Below are 21,046 nucleotides of genomic sequence, written 5' to 3'. Positions count from 1 at the left end.
ATGAAAAATTGAATTCCGTTTTCTGTTGTCGAGGATTTTCTGTAAATTCAAAATCAATCTTGCTTTGTTTTCTGATTAAAAAAAAGATCTTAAACCGAAAGTTTGTTTCTCCAATATGAAACTAGTATTCGGGTGTATAAAAATAATAAAAATCAAGAAATCCCCTAACTTATCTTCTTCTCCATTCCAAATGACACGTATGTCATCAACGTATCTTTTATGAAAAGATAAGTATTGAGCAAAGAAACTTTTCATTATTCCACTCTTTAGATTGTGAAATCTCACTTAAGAAAGGCAACAAATAAGAGTCCATCCCTTGACCTGTTACCTGTCTAAAAAAATTGCCATAAAAAAGTTTTGTATTGTTCCAAAAGCAAGACTAAATTTTTTGTTACAATTTGTGGTAAGTCTGATTTCAAAAGATTATCAATTAACAAAATAAATTCCATTGGTGGAATGCTTCGAAAATCATTTTTAACATCTGAAGAAATTAAAAATACTACAAATAGTAACATTTTTAAGTATCCATTTCTTTCAATTTTATTCAAAACATCGATTTTTTTATATACACACCTCATTAATAATAAAGGTAAATAAGACCCTTTTTCAAAATCAGGGCTTTTTCAATAAGTTGTGATGATTGCATTTCTATTTACATACGACAGTCGGGAAGAAAAATCTCTGCAAGAATTTAGGAATACATGACTTGTTGTAATAAATCTAAAAACTCTGATATAGTGGGCCCAAAGAGTGCCTCAAGCGTATGAAACTTGATTTATTGGAGAAGATAAAAATTACAAAAGCCAAGAAAAGTTCCGTTGCATCTTGTGTCAATGGCGTTTTCAACTTTAAGTCACAATTAATTTTCAACAACCTGAATATATCAGCTTAGTGGATGTTCTACGACATGGTCAATATACCCTAGAGGTCTAACAATAAGGATAAACTCTGTTGTGATATTTCTTTTTAAAGCTTTATTCTATTGTTGTATTGTAGAAAATTAACTTTATTTTATTCTGTTCTGTTTATTTTTTGCAATATTTTTAATAATTTAAGTTTTTTAGACAGGCTTAACCTCAAAGTAGTGTATTTTTATTAGAAGGTAGGTTCTATAGAGGTATATACAGGGTGTTTTTTTATATTTGCGACAAAATTTAAGAGTGTGTTTCTTGGACGAAATCAAGCAAAAAGATTTCTATGAATATATGTCCCAAACGTCTTATCACTGATACACTTGTATGGCATCCATGGCGTTTTTTCTATATACAATTTAAATTTTTGTATTTGCTATTGGCGTTCATAGAGGCTTTGAACTGAATATTTTTTTAAAAGAAAAGGGTACGCCACTGGTTTTTCTTGTCCTAACAAAAATATTTTCAAATTCTTTATCTCTTTTAGAGCATATCTGGTCTATTGGAAATTTTTCGCATAAAAAAAGTCATTATTGTGCTAGCCATAACGCCTAAATCTGATTATCTTAATCAAGTATCACTTCTATAACTTTATTTTAACCTCAAATACATGTATCAACCTCATCGAAAAAAATATATTTTTTTTCAACTTGACTATCCTGTAGTGTAGAATCTAAGACGTTTAAGACATATTTTTATAGGCACTTTTTTGCTTGATTTCATCCAAGGCACATGCTCCTAAATTATGTCGCAATATTAAAAACGCACCTTGCATTTTTGACCTTACCCATAGACCTGATGATGCTCTGATAAGCGAAACACGTATAATCAATGTAATACAACAGGTTTATCTGTGACTTTTATGTTTTCTTTTGTATTTTAAGAAATCATGTTATTAAATTCAGAGATACAGATCTGGAAATATTTGCCAATAAAACTCAAATTTTAAAGGCTGTTGAAGCTTCCAAATATCTTAGTTTAAATATAGTATATTTATTGCATATATAAATACTGTTTTTTTTTTTATTTCAGGATTCAGGCTTTTGTAATGTAAAGGTTACTGACAGGAACTTAGTACCAACATTGCGAGTACTTCTTATTTTTGCAATAATCGAATCACACTTAAGATTATGTATTCCTTTCTGCGATTATTTGGTAATTATGTCTAGTACTTTTATTAAAAATGTAATCCTTACCCAGCCAATATTGGTTTTAGAAATAGTGTATCTTATTCATAAACATGTTTTTGATTTTTGGAGACATATTTTGTTTTTGCATATCTTTTATTTTTCTTATCTTAGAACATTGAAAGACTATAATCAGTAAACAACAACTTTGTATACTGAATCTAGTCTACAGGCAAGGGGGTATTTTTTTTTACAAAAATATTTACCTAGTTGTCAAGTTTAACTCTGTTGAGAAGTTTACGCACAAAGAAAGAAAGAAAAAAACAAAATGTGCTATATTATGTAAGAATAATCTTGTGTACAAGCATCCTACAAGCTAAAAAATCAAAACAAAAATACAATTTCAGAAATTGACAAAACAATGAACAAAATTAAACACAAGAATACAAAACTTTTTGAACATACTTGAATTAAAGATAATTAAATAAGACAATCAATTACTAAATAACACACTGTCTAACACATAGAGGAACATGATTGTAAATTTTTTTACTGATGTAAATTAATGAGTTTTTAGTAAAGGAAGACGTAGGAATAGGTAGGGAAACATCATTTACACGACGAGTCAAATGGCCAGTGTCAGAGGGTAGTTTAGGAATTTTGTGAATAAGAGCAGCTTTTTCTAAGATAAAGAGTGAAAAAATAGTTAGGATTTTTTCAGAAATGAAGAGGGGTTTGCAAGAATCTCTTAACTTAGCAGAACACAGGTATCTAACTGCTTTTTTTTGAATAATAAAGACAATGTTAAGTAGCCCCTTATTGGTAAACCCCAAAAAGGCAAGCCATACCGATATATGAGATTCAATAAGTGAAAAGTACACTGAACGTGCAACCACCCCTCCCAGCTCTTGTTTTGCCAATCTTACTGCAAAACATCTAGAAGATAATTTCCCAGCTAAATGTAAAATATGATCTTCAAACCGAAGGCGACCATTAATGGTAATTCCTAGGAACTTGCAGCACTCTTTATTCTGCAACAGGGAATTTTCGTCAAACATCAGACCCTGAACATCGCACTTAAACCCCATAATAGACGTCTTTCTTACATTAAACACGAGCCTGTTGGAAGCACACCATCCTGATAAAATCTGAAGGTCTTCAAGGATACAAGTCTTAATATAATCAGAATTTTTATGGCTCCATAGTATGGTGGTATCATCAGCAAACTGAACCACCTTGCCCTGCAGTTTCAATGAATTCAAATCATCCACATATAGTAAAAATAAGAGTGGTCCCAACACTGAACCCTGAGGAACGTCGCATTTCAGGGATCTAGAAGCAGACAAACGCCCTGACACTGTAACCTTCTGAGTACGATTTGATAGATAGGACTCAAGCCATCGCAACGCTACGCCCCTAAAACCATATTTATCGAGCTTAGATAACAGTATTCCATAATCCACACAGTCAAATGCTTTGGATAGATCACAAAACACTGCCGCCGATGACTCTCCAAAATTCAAGGACACATAGACGCCCTCCAAAAAGCTAAAAACAGCATCATGAGTCCCTTTACCGGCTTGAAATCCAAACTGATTTGCAGACAAAATGCCATTATGATATAAAAAGGACAAAATTCTGCTTTTTGCAAGTTTTTCAACTACATATCTTAGAGAGGGTAGACAAAATAGAAATGGGACGGAAATTACAAGGCTGATCCAAATCTCCACCCTTATGAAGAAGGATAACCACTGCCTCTTTTAAACATGAAGGAAAAATGCCAATATGTGATGAATTGTTTATGGCAGAAACTAAAGCATTTAAGGCTGAATCAGGCAAAAAGAGTAACAACCTCGAAGATATCCCATCAGCTCCAGATGATATTAGGTTATTACAAGATATTAGCAATATCTCCTGTAGGTGGCCTATAAACACAAAGAATATATAAATTAAAATGCTTACAAAAAGAAAGAGAGAATTCAAAAACAATCTCTAACAGAAGATTATCATACTTATCAATGTTACAAAAAATCGTTTCAATTGTTTGCTTAGCCAAGATCATGGTTCCTCCATATAGATTGTTGACGACAAATATTTGATATAGGAACATAATCAGATATTAAAAAACATTCACTAGGCCTCAACCAGTGCTCAGTCAGAAGTACAATATCAGGAAAATTACATGTGTCCAGCGAAAGATGAAGCTCATCCATCTTGTTTCTTAGGGATTGTATATTAAGAATAAAGATACTTAAGCTTTTCGAAGAGCTAATTTCAATCTTACTAGTAGAATATGAACATGAATGAGATTCAACCTTCGCGGACATGTCTATAAAAAAGAAGAATTCAATTCACGATCAGTAATCAGCTCAGACTCATTAATTTGATGATTCAAAGACAATTGATTCGATGAAATATTAATTTCAAAATATTTGAAAATAGGTGCATGTAGTAATGATGCCAAGTCTGAACCAAAGTTACTGGCGTGATTAGACTCTAAAACCCCAAACAGATTTCAATTATTACAGATTATTATTATATTATTATTACAGAAACTATTTTCAATAGGGCAAATTTTCAGGTTTATATTAACACATATAATAATGTTAGTTTAACTTATTTAAATTGGATTTTGGATTAAAAAAAAAGTAAAAATAGATATAACCTATTCTAAGAGCAAACATATGTACAAACCAAAAAAAAAAATATTATCATTTTTATTGCTAAGACCGCTTCTAAAAAATTTTGAACGGCAACACCGCCACACCGCCAGCAACAGCTCAGTAATGGGCGAAATGTCATCTTGTCAAACGGCCTTGTATTTATAATCGACATATGTGTAGGTCTGTTTTTTCTTGAGTTTTTGATTGAACAAGGAAAAAGATCTGATTTGAGTGTTTTTGCGAATTAAGCCGATCTTTTGACTAGTAAATACCGATACTGTCATAACATCATAACAAAGAAGAACCGTCGTCATAAACGTAGAATAGGGGGTCATCGAAATAAACCTAAATAAAAACTTGAATGTGAAGTGTATGTGAAATACAAGAATCTTTATTATTTTTAAATTTATATATTTATTCTCAAATACTCATCTATTAATAGGCTATAAACAATAAAAAGAGTTTTGACCTTGATTTCATGAATAGGACTGATTTTATGATTTTTTATTGTCTTGGCAGAAAAATGGCTTATTAAAATGTTAAAAATCTTTACTCTAATGAAGTAGATTAAAAAAAATGCTGGAAGAGTTCATAAAAGGTAATAATGTTTACATTTAAAGCATAATGTATTATTAATAAATGTTTAGAATGTAAATATTTTTTGACGCCGTCGCTGTTAAAGATTTCTTGTATTGGTAGGATTAACAATGCGATCGAGCGGCGTTGCGATGTTGTTGCCCATATCTCTTATATACGTTATCTGCATTCATTTAACTTTGAATATTGACTTCTTTATAGAGTATCTTATCATATTTTATTTTAAAAAATGTTTCATATTTTATTAAAGGGTAACAATAATATTTTAAGATTTTAATAATTTTTAAGATATTTTTTCTGTGTCATTTCTACATAAGCATTTGGCATCGTTGCATCAGAGATGTCGCAAATAAACTACCCATAGTTTCATGGCAATGCTAATTCTAGCCTTTCAATTTTCTAAGGTTGTTATATGCTTCTTGTTATATGCTTCTTGATGATTTAAAAATATTTTGATGTAATTGCGCAACTTTATTAATAAATCTTGTTTTTTATTTTACTGATAAATATTTTAATGTATGCAACTTTAGACGATGTTTTAGTATTTTCTATTTATTTTTTTATCATTTTGACACATTGTTACGTGAGTCTTCCTATAAATCCGCCCTTGCTACTCAGATGTCCAGTACTCTCATTTCTAGTTATCCATTAATTAACTGACACTTCCACTCAAGCAAAAAAAAGAAAAAAAAACTTAAAACAAAAAAGCAGAATCATTATAAATAAACAGGGAAGTGCGTTAATTAATATAATGAATGAGTTAAAAACTAATTTAACAACTCATATTAATAACATTAATTTTCCTTACTCATACACACATGTAACAGGAAGCCACAGTATTATTAAACTTAAGGACCAAATAGCAAAACTCATTATTTCAGAAACATTATATATATTCATCTTACCTGCCAGCGCAATCCGGACCCCCTTAATGATCATGGCAGTCGCATTTTCCACGATGTTATCCAGACGATTGCGGCGAACGTCGAGCGAGATGAGTCTGGATGCGTTCCTCAATTGAGTCCACGGCAGGACACGAAGCTCGTTACCGGAGAGGGTGAGCGAGGATACGTTCTCCGGTAACCGGAACAGTTCCGGATCGCTCGTTAAATCTTCCAGTTTGTTGTAGGACAAGTCGAGCGATTTCAGGCGGGTCAGGTTGCCTATTACGCCTGTAGAAGGACATACCGATGGGTAAAAGGGATTACTTTTTATTTGATGTGGTCCAGCGTGCATGTGTTAAGTGGAAAATGTGGTCTAGTAAAGGACAAGTATATTGGATCTAGCACGTTTAATTATGTCTCAGTTATATATTGTAGGTATTTATAAGGGTAGTAGGAAATAAACTTTGCAAATCAGGCTGGAGTGCCAGAAATAGCTTATTAAATTATATTAAGAAGTACAGTAACATTTTTAGGTACAATTTGTCAAATTACTTTTTTATGGTTAGATTAAAATATATAATATCATAATATGTCACGTAATCTTGTAAACAAAAAACTTTAGACGCTGCTGAAAGTCACAGTAACTTTAATTCACTTTATGTTACCCTGAATTTAATAATATTAATAATAATAATAATAATAATAATAATAATAATAATAATAATAATAATAATAATAATAATAATAATAATAATAATAATAATAATAATAATAATAATAATAATAATAATAATAATAATAATAATAATAATAATAATAATAATAATAATAACAATGGTTTATTTATTCCCAAATATACATGCTTATAAATGAAATAATACATAATAAAACTATAAACTATTTGGAATAAAAAACTACATCAGCTTACCTCCAAAAACAGGCAGCTGCTAGAGCAAAGGAAAAATTATATAAAAAAATACATGGCCACAAAGCGGTCAGCAACGAAAAGAAAAACAATATAGTTTTCAGTTTACAAATTACAAAAGCAATAGAAGAAAAGAGAAAGAGAGAGAGAGAGAGAGAGAGAAGAAAGATCAGATAGAAATGAGAGCATAGTGAGATGATGTGCAAATTAATGCTCTTGAACCAATTTGGCTTTAAACTTTCTTTTGAAGACTGGTATCGATAAAGAAAAGTCCATTGTTTTGTATTTTTTAATTACAGAGGCAATTTGATAGCTAAATAATGACTTCTTAAATGTTTCAGATTTATGAGGTGGTATAGTTAAAGGGATTAATTTTCGGATATTGCATTGTTATGAACATCGATGCGATATTTAATTTTGCGGTGGAGATATGAACTACATTGAAATTTAGTAATTTTATAAAAAAATACTGCTGAATGTAAATTGCGCCGTCCACTCCTATTAAGCCATCCTATTTCGGACAATTTGTGAGATATTCTTTGTCTACGCCTTATGCCAAGAATGCGTCCCAGACAGCAATTTTGCACTTTTTGAACCCTTTTTATGTTCAGGCTGTTCACAAAAGGCCCATATACGTGATCAGCAAAGTTGAAAAATGATAAAACAAATGTTTCACATAGCCTTAGTTTTTTGCGATAAATAATATCTATGTGAATAAATTAGTTTTAACATCGAATATGCTTTTTTTAAACAAAAAGTAATATGTTCTTTCAATTTTAATTTATAATCCAATATTAAGCCTAGAATTTTAACTGAATCCTTAAATTCTTCTATACTGTTGCCTAGTTTAAGTTTTATACTATTTTGTAAGTGGTTTTTATCTATAAAATTATACCCACCCAGGAGCTCATGGAAGACAATTTTGACAGGAGAATGTATCTTTGTGAACAAATGATGGCAATGTTAGACAGCAATGTGATCCAATTAGAACATGTTATGTTTTCTGATGAGTGCACCTTTACTCTTCACGGTCATGCCAATCGTCAAAATTACCGCTATTGGTCCAGGAAAAATCCTCGTTGGACGAGAGAAGATAATACTCAATACCCTGAAAAGGTATAAAAGGCCCACAATAATATGTGGGCAGGAATTATTAAAGATCAGATCATAGGTCCCTTTTTTGAGGGCAATGTGAATGGCTACAATTATTTAGAATTGTTTCAAAATAATGTAGTGCCAACGTTGGTCAACTTGTATCCTGATCCAAGAAACCCACAATAATATGATAAGGATTCAACAATATGGAGCACTACCCCACTACCAAATAAATGTCCGGCAGTACCTCAACCAAATATTTCCAGATCGGTGGATAGGGAGGCGAGGATCGATGGAATGGCCAGCACGGTCTCCCGATCTAACGCCATTAGACTTTTTCTTATGGGGATATGTGAAAACTATTGTCTACAACACTAAACCCACTGACTTAGCTGGCTTACGAAGACGAATAGCCCTGGCAATTAGGTCGACTACACCTGAGATGTTGAGTAACGTTAGAATAAATTTCTATTTACGGGTAGGGTGTTGCCAAGACGTTCGTGGTGAGCATTTTGAACATCTCCTACATTGACATTATTATTTAGATTTGTATTATGTATAAGTTTTTGAATATGTTGTAACAATTTTCGGCAAATAAATAATTTTCTTTTCTAAATGTTATTTTTTGAATTTTAAATAATATTTCCGAAACAGTCAACGATAGGTATAGGACATTGTATACAAAATATGTCTAAAATGATCTGAGGAATCTAAAAATGAATTAACATACAGGGTGTTATGTTTAAACTAAGCAAGTTGGTATTGGCCACTGTTATCTGATACTCCCTGTATAAAAATTTTTTATGAAAAAAAATGCGCAACTATAAAAACCTTTTCCAACACGCTCCCACCTATTTATTAGATAATTTATTCCTTTTGGCTGACACACACTGTATATATAGTATAGTAAGTAAGTATTATAGTAATTAACTTTTTTTGTAGTTTTATGTCTAATTATTCTTGGTAGGTACTGCTATAAGTAGGCTGTTTTATCTTTCTTGTTAAATACTATAATATAGGGTTTATTATGTTCCGCAGTTCTCTTTGTTAGCAATGTTTTGTCTCATTATATTTTAACGTCATCATTTTCATCATTACCTCCACAGGGAAGAGGAGGCTGTATTTGGTATTATAGAATCTCTCTGTCTTGTGCAATATTATTTAGTTTCAGCAGTGTCTTATATACTATGGCTGCAACTTTATTATGTCTTTCCAAGTTCTTATTATTGGCTTAGCATTCATAAGTAGACATTATGTATTATATTATCTCAATGTTCTTATTGCACTTTCTGCATTTGTCTGATCTATGTGTTTTTCAGTGTATATTTTTGATGGTATCTAGTGCTTATCAAATAACTTTGGATGCATATCATAAATCCTTGTTTTAAAAAAGATTACACCATTCTTCAACCATTGCAGTGATGCACCCCTATCAACTGCAGGTATTTGAAGATCGTTTTGGAATCTTGTATAAAGTGCCATGGAGCTCTCCCTTTTTTTCCTTTATTACTTAATATTTTTGACAATAGTCTTATGGTTGGAACCTTTGGTGTGACACTCAAATTACGAGACAGTTTTACCACTAACCAAAACTCTTAATTTTTCTCTTGACACGTGTTTCTAATGATTCAATAATTAGCATCTTTGGGAGAAGATTAAAACTACCTACAAATGGCCTTATATACTAATTATATAACCAATAGAGCGAAAAATGCAAGGAATTATAACCAAATAAATGCATTTCCTGCCCTACTAATTACATTATTAGTATATCAGGCTATTTGTAAGTAGTTTTAGTTTTTAATAATTAATGAAAATTTAATTTTAATGCTACATCATTAGCAAAATATGTGTCGAGAGTAAAATAAAGAGTTTTAGTTAGTGGTAGAGCTTTCATGTAATTTTTCGAAAATTCAAAATAATCATCCATTATTCTCAAAGAGACTTAAATATATGACTAAAGGGGGAGAAAGTAAAGTCAAAGTCTCATAACTCAAGAGTCCATTAAAAGGTTACGCGTTTCGCCGCATTAGAGCATCATCAGACCTATCTAAATACAAAAACTACACACTGACTCACACTAACATAAATAAAAATATAAAATAAAAAAAATCTACAGCATCGTGTATCGCTATTGACTAAACTTGCGTAACCTTTTAATAGACGCTTGAGTTATGAGACTTTGACTTTGAGTTTACTTTCTCCCTCTTTAGTCATTTTTGAAAAAGTTAAGTATTCACGTGTGTATGGTTAATATTAGCATTGATGATAATTTAAAAGAGGTTAAAACTGCTTCATGTGAGCTGTAATTTTTATTTCTTTGTGTTTATTAAAGTTTCCTAGCTTTGTGTGGATCATTTAACCATTCCAAAGGAGTATGTATAACGGGATTGCCTAGCTGTTATTTGCTTTTCTAAGTCGCTTCAATTAAACTTATTAAATTAAAGTTCAATTTTGTTTTGAGAAATGCAACCAATTGTGAATTGAATTTTTTCGTCAGTTTCTCCTTGACTTTTTTTTATGATATACACAAGCACAAGAGGAAAGTCCTATGTCACTCTTGGAGTGGTGCTTGCGCGAAGATATTTGTGGGTATTTATCTTAAATCGCTGTAGGTTGTATGCGTCGGGAAATATGTGAGGTGGAAGCCCGTTCCACAAAGAAGATGTTCTCCAGATGAATGAGTCCCAATACAGCGACGTCCTTGGGGTAGGCAGGTGGACTCGATGTTGATGAGCCGCAACTGCTAGACGCGTCCTTCTTGCCGGAACAGCCCTGTGTGGAATCAGGCCTGCCAGCTCAGAGGAGCACTTACCGTGATAATAACGGTAGAATAAACAGAGATCAGCCACCTTTCTCCTGTGCTCCAGACTATCCAGACTCTTTGTCAGTTCTGGTTTGTCGATAAGATGAATAGCTCTCTTCTGTATAGAATCCAGCAGGTTTAAACTATGCTTGGGTGCAGAGCTCCAGACATGCGAGCAATACTCGAGGGAAGGGCGTATTTGAGCCTTATAAAGAGTCAGCAGCTGTTCTGATGTATACAGTTTTTTCGTTTTGAAAAGCACTCCGAGTTTTTTGGAAGCCGCCCTGGCGACCTCGGCAACGTGGTCATGCCAAGACACACTGTTGGTGACCTCGACTCCTAGACGATGTAAAGATGATTTCATTGGCAATGTTTTCCCTGCCATAACCAGCTCCGGGCCACCAAGGTTAGTCTTCATCGTAAATACTGCAGCCTGGGTTTTTTTAGCGTTAAAATTGACCAAATTTTTATCGCCCCACTCCAAGTTTGCTCTAATATCGTTGTTGGTTGAAGCTACTTGTTGCTGCCTAAGATTCTGAGAACTTGCAGTTGTCGTTGGTTTGGCGGACTTAAATGTGGAAATAAGTATGCTATCGTCCGCAAAGCTGTAGATTGGATTGACAGTGGTTCCTAGCAAATCATTGATATATACCAAGAAAAGGGTGAGGAATAGAATGCATCATTGAGGGACTCCGGCGTTAATGTTAAATTTGTCGGAGAGGTATCCATCGACGGCTACTTGGATTGTTCGTTGTTCAAGAAAACTTTTGATCCAATTCAATAATGAGTTTTGTATGCCGATTGAGGAGAGCTTGGTTAGTAGTCCCTCATGCTACACTCTGTCAAATGCTTTGGAACTGTCAAGAGCAACTGAGCGGGACTCGCCGTGCTTCTCCATGGCATCCGTCCACAAGTGTGTGACGTAGGCCAGAAGATTGATTGCTTTGTACTTGGCTCTATTTCTCTGTAGAAAACCAAGGTATTTAGGTAGGCCTCTTGTCATTGCACTTACGATAGTTTGTGCATCAAGAAGCAGTTCCTAGCCTTCAACCAATCTTCCCTCATATACATGAATTCTATATTGACTCCTACTCATATATTGAATCCTAGTGTCATGTCGAGATCTTTTCTGAAGCTATGAACTAGTTTCGCTGGTCGGTTCAGGGTTGTTTTTAAGATTTAACTTACTGCTTTTCAACGGGGAGATTCGCCGAGATTATGAATGGAAGGACTTCGATTGTTTTTAGCGAATAAATTCTTTTTCATTCATGTAATAGATTCTGATGTTGGTTTCTACTGGCAGAGCGAAGTCGATGATAAAGAGCCATTATTCAAGTTTGTTGATATACAGAATGGCAGGCTTATTAGGTTGTATCTGCTTATCTGTTATAACCGCATTGTGACTCAGTAAACCTTAATCATTTTCAGCGACTGGGATTGAATTATTTTTCTTATAATAGGATAAAATGTTGTTAATTAGATTTTTGCTACTATTATTAATATGCTGCATTCTCAGCTTTTGCCGGTTAGGATGGCTTCTGAGGGAGGAATTATCCAAATATTTGCGCAAAATTCGGAGCCATATGGCACACTGAAAATGCTAAATGGATCATTTTATGAGCTTTGGCACGTGAAGACCCATTGGTAGTATGGCCTATTATGAGAAATATTCAAATCCTTTAGATACAACTGCCTTAATAGATGTCACATTATTGGTACAGTATCTAATCTAGACATATGCCACATTCCCTTTATTATTCAGCCTAAATCTTGGTATTTCTCAATTTTTTTACAGAGCTTCTATAACATTTTGCGTTAGTGGGATCACCACATCGATGGTTCCAGTTATCCATTCCAAAATTTAGTTTTGTCAATTACAACAATATCTATAAGGTGATTTTTTTATTTATCTATAGGTGATAAACGGTCTTCCCAATAGAGCGTAAACTGGTGGTTCTCTTTGACAGGATATAGTTTATTGCGATTCTTTGGTAAATTGCGGTGGCTACGTGTCTATCCAGATAAGCATCATTTGCCAAGCTTGGACATCCGCCAGTGATGTGCTCTATTATCTCTCCAACTGCGTTGCACTTTCGGCATTCATCTACGTTGTCAACTTTGATCACATGTCTTTCTTTCCCGGATAGCCAGGATAAAACCTTCCATTTCTGGTTGTATATCTCCCTTTTGACGACCTTGGTCTATACCTTCGCCGAATATTTGATGAGCATTAAACATTAAATAAATTACCACCGTTAACTTATGGTAACTAACTTATTCTATTTCTTCTTTCAGGTCAATTTCAATCAGAACATTTGTGGTCACAATCTTCTTTAGGTCTTTCTCTTAGCAAATATCTTTGATTTAATAAGATTGTCTTATTTTATTCTAGTCCCAGGGTATCGTTATATCAATAATCCCCGCAATCTTTTTGTCGTTATCTATAATAAGAATATATGGTTGTGTGCCTGTTATGATTTTGCCCCAATATATTGTCACATTATCATTTTCCATATAGTCTTTTGGTTCGTCTTTGTAGTACAGCGTAGACACCATAAGTTGTAACTAAGAGTTTCAGTCCAAGAAAAAGCATTTAAAATATTTTCATTTCATTCATGCGATTTGATGGGTTCGGTGGAAATTTTTGTTTATTTTTACGGCAAGGAATAAACGATCCTTAATGCTTCAAATCTACAAACTCTCAAACTGTTAGCAAAATTAATAATAAAAAAAACGGCAAGTCCTGTTTGGGGGAGAGATCACATAGATGAACATGACAGTATCAAAACATGTGGCAATTGAAATTTACTGAAAGTCCCAAGCAAATGTTCTTGAAATATCCAAATTGCTGGTACTGATTATGTTTTTGAATATTCTTAAAATGATTCAGATATTTCAGAATAAAAAGCTATTTATGAACATTCAGTGAATGTTTATTATTTTATGCTGTTAAGTTGAGTTATATGATTATTATAAGAAAGGTTATAAGTCAAGAGCTTCATATAAATATTTAATAATGATTGTGTCTAAAACTAACTTATTAAATTGGTGCAAATTAAAGCGTCAATCTACGTCGAGATGTACATATGTAATCGATGATGAGGCGAAAGCAATAACGATAATAACTAATATTCACATGCAACAGTAAAGATTGTCAAGAAAAGAATTGGATTATTTCATCTTCTCTTCACCTTTTCTATCTATTCTCTCAATTTTCTCAGCACGTATACATTTAAGTGCCACGTATATCCATAATAACGTACACATATCGACAGACAACTTTCGAAAAAAGTATAAATAGATATAAATTTTTCTTACCTTTCCTTACATCAATGATGGCATTATGACTCATATTAAGCTTTTCCAATTTAGAAGTGCCAAAAGTAAGATCGTATGTTATAACTGGTACTGAGTTATAAGACAAATCCAGCTCCTTCAGTTTATATGGAATGTACGGGTTACTTGGGAACATCTTTCTTGTTATAAAAGTGAGTTTGTTGTGGCTCAAATTCAACTAAAAAATAACATTTTAACTTTTTAAAATACAATATTAGTCAAAGTCGGTCGAGTTGAAACCCCGCTTTAAAGATTTAATATGAACTTTGTTATATCTTATCTGTCTGTTCCTTTTCACCGTAATTTACCATCTGTGGATTTTCTTCTAACAAAAAAAAGCAATATTTTTTCCTAATCTCTATAAAGACTCCCCAGACCAAAAGCCCCGTAAATAAAGCCGGAAAGTTTATTAAAACCAAAAAAAAAAAACGTAAAATATGAAATCCGGATATTTAGCTGTTCCAAAAACATAATTCGGCCGTAACATTATCCGATCTCCCGTCCCGATAAAAATAATAAAATCCGTAATATAAGGGCGCAGCTAAACAGTTTATTCGCATCATATGCGTCGGCACTCTCGTGAAATATGGATTTAATAATGTTAAATTTATATTTTTCAAACTGGTAAAGTAAAAATATACAACATGTTGAAAGAGATAAAGTTAATGTATTTCCTTAATGGAATTTCACTTACACGTTCCAAAGATAAGCACTCTTCAAATACTCCGTTCGTTTTATTGTCTAATTTTATTAGACGGTTTTGAGACAGATCCAGGTGTGTTAGAGCTACTAGACCTAAAAAGAAAAAAAATTTTTTATATGGTTGATATGGAGCTAAATTATTGAATGTTCTGAGATGAAAAGTGTATCTCAGAACATTCTTACGAAAATATTATAGGCAGCTTAACAAATGAAGTGTTCTGAAAAACTATTGAAACCACTGGTCTGATTTAAATGTTGATTTTGTAGGTATAAACCAACTTAAAGATTAGTACCTAAAAAATACGCTTTAATTGATTTATTAGAAATATTTAATACAGGGTGTCCATCTATAACCTGACACATTTTAACTGCTTATAAGTCGAGAACGGAAAATGACAACAATGTGCGGTTTTCGCAGAACTTCATCAATATTTTAAAAGTTTTTTTGACAGTGTTGCCAAGTTTCAAAATTTACCTGAAATAGGAGGAAAAAAATTGATGATTTTCAAAGGCCGATTTCTCAAAAATTTTAAATGTAACACCCTATCCGAAAATGTATAAATTGTCTTAAATTCATTATTTTTTTTTACAATTTTAATAAATGACACCTTTTTGAAAAATTTCCTAGAATACATATTCGGTGATTGATGAACATTTTTTGGTAATTGCCTATGTATCGCTTTAGCATGATTATAATTAAATAATTTGCGCTATTGCCATGTCTATAAAAAGTATTTATTCTATGTATTAAATTACAACTATTTACAACAATTTTAACAACAAACAATTGTAGAAATTAATTTTAATTTATAACTAATACATTAGCTGCTGAATATGACCCCCATTTTGCTCGGGGAGCACAAATGTAGATGGAGAAATAAGTTGCCGAAGGCGTTTTGTAGCATTCGCGGTGTAATTTGGTTGAAAACGTTTACTATGTTGTTACGCAGTTCATCCAAATTTCTTGGGGTTGGATTGTAGCAACGGTCTTTTACATATCCCCATATACAAAAACCGGGAATGGTTAGATCAGGAGAATACGGTGCCCACTCGATTGGACCTGTTTGCCCTATCCATCTGTTTCCAAAAGTAATATCTAAGGAATCCCTTGCGACGCTGGAGAAGTGTGGTGGTGCACCGTCTTGCTGGAAGTAGACCGTGTTTAAAATTCCATCCTGCTGAAGTTGAGGATAAAAAAATGTTTCCAACATATCAGTGTAATTATTTCCATTCACTGTTGCTTCTTGAAAAAAAAAATGGCCCATAAATTTTAGATTTCGATACTGCACACCAAACATTCAGCTTAGGAGAATCTCTTTCAAATTCGTTATACACTCGAGGATTTTCATCTCCTCATATTCGGCAGTTATGCCTTTTTACTCGACCACTGATGTGAAATGTTGCCTCATCAGACATTATTAAATTGGTATCCGGCTCATTTCTAAAAAGATCTAGTAGTGTTTTGCACATTAAATATCTTTTTTCAATGGCGCGATTTTCTATTTTTTGGAAAGTTTGAATTTTGTAGGGTTTAAACTTAATTATTTTTAGAATTTTATGTACTTTACTTTTTGACATATTTGTCGTTTGAGCTATCTTCCTAATAGATATTTGGTTATTGTTTAAGGACAACACTTCTTTTAGCAGCAAAATATCATCCAACAGATTATCTTGTGCATTTAGGTTTGTTCTAACTTTTCTTTTAACTGTTCTGAAAATTGGCGTACCCAATGAAGTATAGAATTGCGTGAAGGTGGAGCCCTTTCAAAAATCAGCCTAAATCTTCTTCTCGTCTGCGTAACTGATTTGCATTTACTAAATAATAACACGCAACGTGCCTTTTCCCGGGTGGTAAACATATTTAAACCTTTCAAAATCTTTAAAAAATGCAAAAATACATATAGCAATCAAATTATTGGGACTGCCCAACGAATGACGTTAAAGAGATTTGACAGTAGTTGAAGCCCACAAAACAAATTGTGCAACTCACAGCCTCCTTGACAAGCTACATATGTTATTTTTGTCACTTGATACCGAGAATGTTATTTAAGAGGGTGGTCTACCTGCGTAAAACGGGGTTAGCTCCTGTACCAAGACAAAAAAAGTTAGAAAGCTCAAATTTTGTGTAGGGATTGTTTATTGGATTATCTAGGCGGGATGCTATTTAAAATTTTGAAAATAAAAAAAACAATGTTGAAAATTTTTATTTTTTAAGAAAACGCCGCGTGTTAAACGTTTTTAGTTTTTATACTTGTCCAAGTAACTTCACCTAAACTATAAATATAATGCTTTTTTTTGTAATTAATAAGTCTACAAGGTGTCCCAGTATATGGTCTAGAGATGCTCGTAATAATAAGAGCGAAATATGTAACCGATTTTATTTATTATACAATTTTAAAGTTATTTGAGACCGGTGACTTGGAGTTTTATACAGTTTTCGTGTTTTTGGTAGAGGGCGTTCGTCGCGTTAGTTTTTACTTTCCCATCTGAACATAATCGCACTTTTAGGTTTTCATAATATGTGAATGACTTAAATTTACTAGATTTTTAGCAATGCAATCCTAAATAAAATAAAATTAATACCTAAGATTATTTTTAAAAAAATATTACGACTTTTGTTAATTCTTATATCTGCCGTATTTTAAAAAGAAGATCCTCATTATTTTTTAACATATTTACAGATTTTACTATTTTTACATTTATTTCATTTAGATTATTAATTATAGGACTACCATAAACAATTGATTTCAAAGATCCCCAAATACAGAAGTCCATGGGGTTTAAGTCTGGACCACGCGCAGGCCAAAGCAAAGGTCCTCCACGGCCAATCCAACGTTCGGGATATTGTTCATCAAGATAATTGCGTACCTGTCGAGAAAAATGCGCGAACATGTCTTACATAAAATACATATTCTGCTTAACATTTAATGGTTTATCTCTAAGTACGAGTCCCCGTTCAAATTATTAAAATTAAATGCCCATTGGTAATTTCAAAAATTAGTACTGAAATGGGAATTAGAGAAAAAAACTTACATTTGCTATCATTGAAAATGGTTCCTTACATCTAAAAAGGAACCACAACTATTACTCAAATCCAGGGACAGTTGCAAGTTATAAAAAGAAAATTCTGTTTGTAGTATGGAGCCCTCTTGGATTAATTGTATAGATGGTAAATCATTGTATTAATAAGTTCTCATTTAACCGATAATCCGTAATTTTAACAGTATTAAAATTTAACTTTCGTTGTGGACATTTAAAAAAAATGTTGTAAGATCAATAATATTGCGATAAAGGTATAATTTTAACTCTTACTTTAACTACATACTACATAATGTTTTTTTTTTTGAAAAATGTATTATGATTTTTAAAATATTAAACATCACCATTATTCTATATTATTAATAGTCATTTTTCTTGAAGATTCCTCGTAATGAAGAATTTTGGAGAGTTAAAATGTTGCCCAAACTAAAATATTTTTATGAACATTACCTTTTACCGGAATTAGTTGATCCACTTTATCCAAAAGGAATACCACTTAGAGACAAAGCAGAAGAATCAAACAAAAAATCATTAGATTTGTTCTAGCACAATATTTGGAATGGTTTGAAACTAGTTTAGTGTATATCCCAGTTGCGCGTGATTAGCCTGAAACCTCGTTGCAAACGGTTCCATTACGTAATGCCTCACACATTCACCCATAGGGAGTATGCTGACATGATATTTGTGTATGGTTTCTGTAATGGTGGCGCATTACGTGCTGTTGATGAATACCGACGTGGTTTTCCAAATCGAAAAGTTTTTCAGACAGTTTTTGCAAACGCTCAGGAAATAGGAATGTTTCCAAGCATAAGAATTAATTCTGAACGAGAGGCGGACTAAATGTAAAAAATGAAGAAAATGTTCTGGATATGGCTAAAGAGAACCCGAGTGTTAGTACGAGGCGGATTACAAAAGAACTTCGATTAGCATCACATGTAGACGTTTGGAAGACACTTAGGAAAAACGGTTTTAAGCCTATCCATATTCAACCGGTTCAACATCTTCAAGAGGGTGATTTTGGCTTAAGGGTTCAATTTTGTGAATGGATCCCACAAAATCGAGACCTACATAATTACATTTTATTTAGCGATGAAGCTAATTTTACCCGCAATAGATCTAATAACCGATACAATGAACATCGGTAGTCAGATGAAAATCCTCATGCCACATTTGAACAAAACGGCCAACAATCTTCCAAATATACTTCAGAACCGATTATTTCTGAAACGGTCGAGAATCGGATTAAAACATATGAGTTAATTTATCTTATTTTGACCTTCTGAACATGTTCCCAAAATATTTCCTTTTCCTCCCGAAACACCCTGTATGTACAGGTTTATTAACTACTTTTTATGTTATAAAGTTTTACTTATGTACATATGTAAAACTAAAACATAACATAAAAAGTAGTTAATAAACCTAACAAGAAGTAAGACCAGTTGACTTGCGTCCCTGGTAATCAAGATTCGATATATCAGGGAGAAGGGAACGGTGGAGTGGATAATATTGCAGCCAGTGTTGCTACTTTCAGCGAAAGCTGCACGGGCCACGAAACTACCGTCGGGCTTCGAAACCGATTTTGTCACGTGGTGGACCGCACTCTTAATAGGTATTTTTTGTAGGAAAATTTTCAAAAAGGTGTCATTTACTAAAATTGGCTCTGTAAAAAAAAATAATAAATTTAAGACAATTTATACATTTTCGGAAAGGGGATTTAACGGGCTTTCATGTGAAATTAAAAAGTACAGGGTGTTACATTTAAAATTTTTGAGAAATCGGCCTTTGAAAATCATCAATTTTTTTCCTCGTATTTCAGGTAAATTTTGAAACTTGGCAACACTGTCAAAAAAAACCTTAAAAATATTGATGAAGTTCTGTGAAAACCGCACATTGTTGTCATTTTCCGTTCTCGACTTATAAGCAGTTAAATTCAGGTTATAGATGGAAACCCTGTAATAGAAATACAGAGTCTTAATTAATTGAATGCCGATAATATAGGATGTGAATCCATCGGTCATTTAAAAAAAAATATAGCAACAAAATATGTTCTAAGCCTCTTAGTTTACGAGCAACAGGGTGTTAAAGTTTTAAGAAAAAATATGTTTTTTAATCATAAAAAAGATAATATTGCAGATATTTTTATGAAATTGGGTACACATTTTTTGATCACTAAGAAGCAGTTTCTGACGTAATAAATATTTTAAAATTTTTACCGGTGACGTCCGTACAGGATATAAACTAAATATTTTTGAAGAAAAAAATGATACGTTACTAATTTTTTACAAATCCAAAATTATTTTTAAAATCCTCATTTATTTTAGAACAAATAACGTCTCTTGTCTCAATTTCATATGACACAACTTTTTCGCGCAAAAAAATAAATACCTCAAATAATTTATAGCAATTGTTGGAAGTGTCCACCCACAAGTATGCAAGTATTCACTCTTCTTCGTATAGACTGACGCACATTATTAAAGATTCCTGGGGTATCCTTTATAGCTTGAAAGGATGCAATTATACGATTTTGTAACTCTTTTTCAGTTTGAATCGGCACTGCATGCACTAAGCTTTTTAGACCTCGGGCGGCCATGACTGTGTTCCTCCGCGCCCTCTCCACCTATTGTGATATTGGGGATTTAAAAATATAAGCACTCGTGAGCCTAAAAGTGGAGGCGCATCATCGTGCACTTAGAACATTGAAAAGCTGGAATTAGCATTGCCGTGAAGCTATGGGCAGTTCCTTTGCTTGCAAAAGCTCTGATGCAATGATGCCAAATGCTTATGTAGAAATAATAATAAATAATAAATAACTAAAACGACTTTCATTAACCGTTATAGGTTACAAAAAAAATAAGGTACCTAAGTACAATGGAAAGAAAGAAAAAGTTTGTGTAAACTTAAAGGGCGAAGTCTAGCAAGCTTTCACACTTGTCTGTCCATTAGAAACTGTCGAGATTTAAA

At 32.8% G+C, this 21,046-nt stretch overlaps 1 protein-coding gene across 1 annotated transcript in view; it reads right to left on the bottom strand.

Annotated features, from left to right (window-relative positions):
• LOC126735578 (toll-like receptor 3) overlaps positions 1 to 21,046 on the bottom strand; it is a 148,311-nt gene that overhangs the window by 19,116 nt on the left and 108,149 nt on the right. Inside the window, exons 13-15 of the mRNA XM_050439608.1 lie at positions 15,039 to 15,139; positions 14,327 to 14,522; positions 6,204 to 6,470 (exon numbers count right to left, since the gene is read on the bottom strand). Of these exons, the coding sequence (XP_050295565.1) occupies positions 6,204 to 6,470; positions 14,327 to 14,522; positions 15,039 to 15,139 (564 nt within the window). The remainder of the gene's footprint in view (positions 1 to 6,203; positions 6,471 to 14,326; positions 14,523 to 15,038; positions 15,140 to 21,046) is intronic.

This window comes from Anthonomus grandis, chromosome 4, assembly GCF_022605725.1.
Source record: "Anthonomus grandis grandis chromosome 4, icAntGran1.3, whole genome shotgun sequence".
Taxonomy (NCBI): Eukaryota; Metazoa; Arthropoda; class Insecta; order Coleoptera; family Curculionidae; genus Anthonomus; species Anthonomus grandis.
This window is presented reverse-complemented; position numbering and strand designations above follow the sequence as displayed.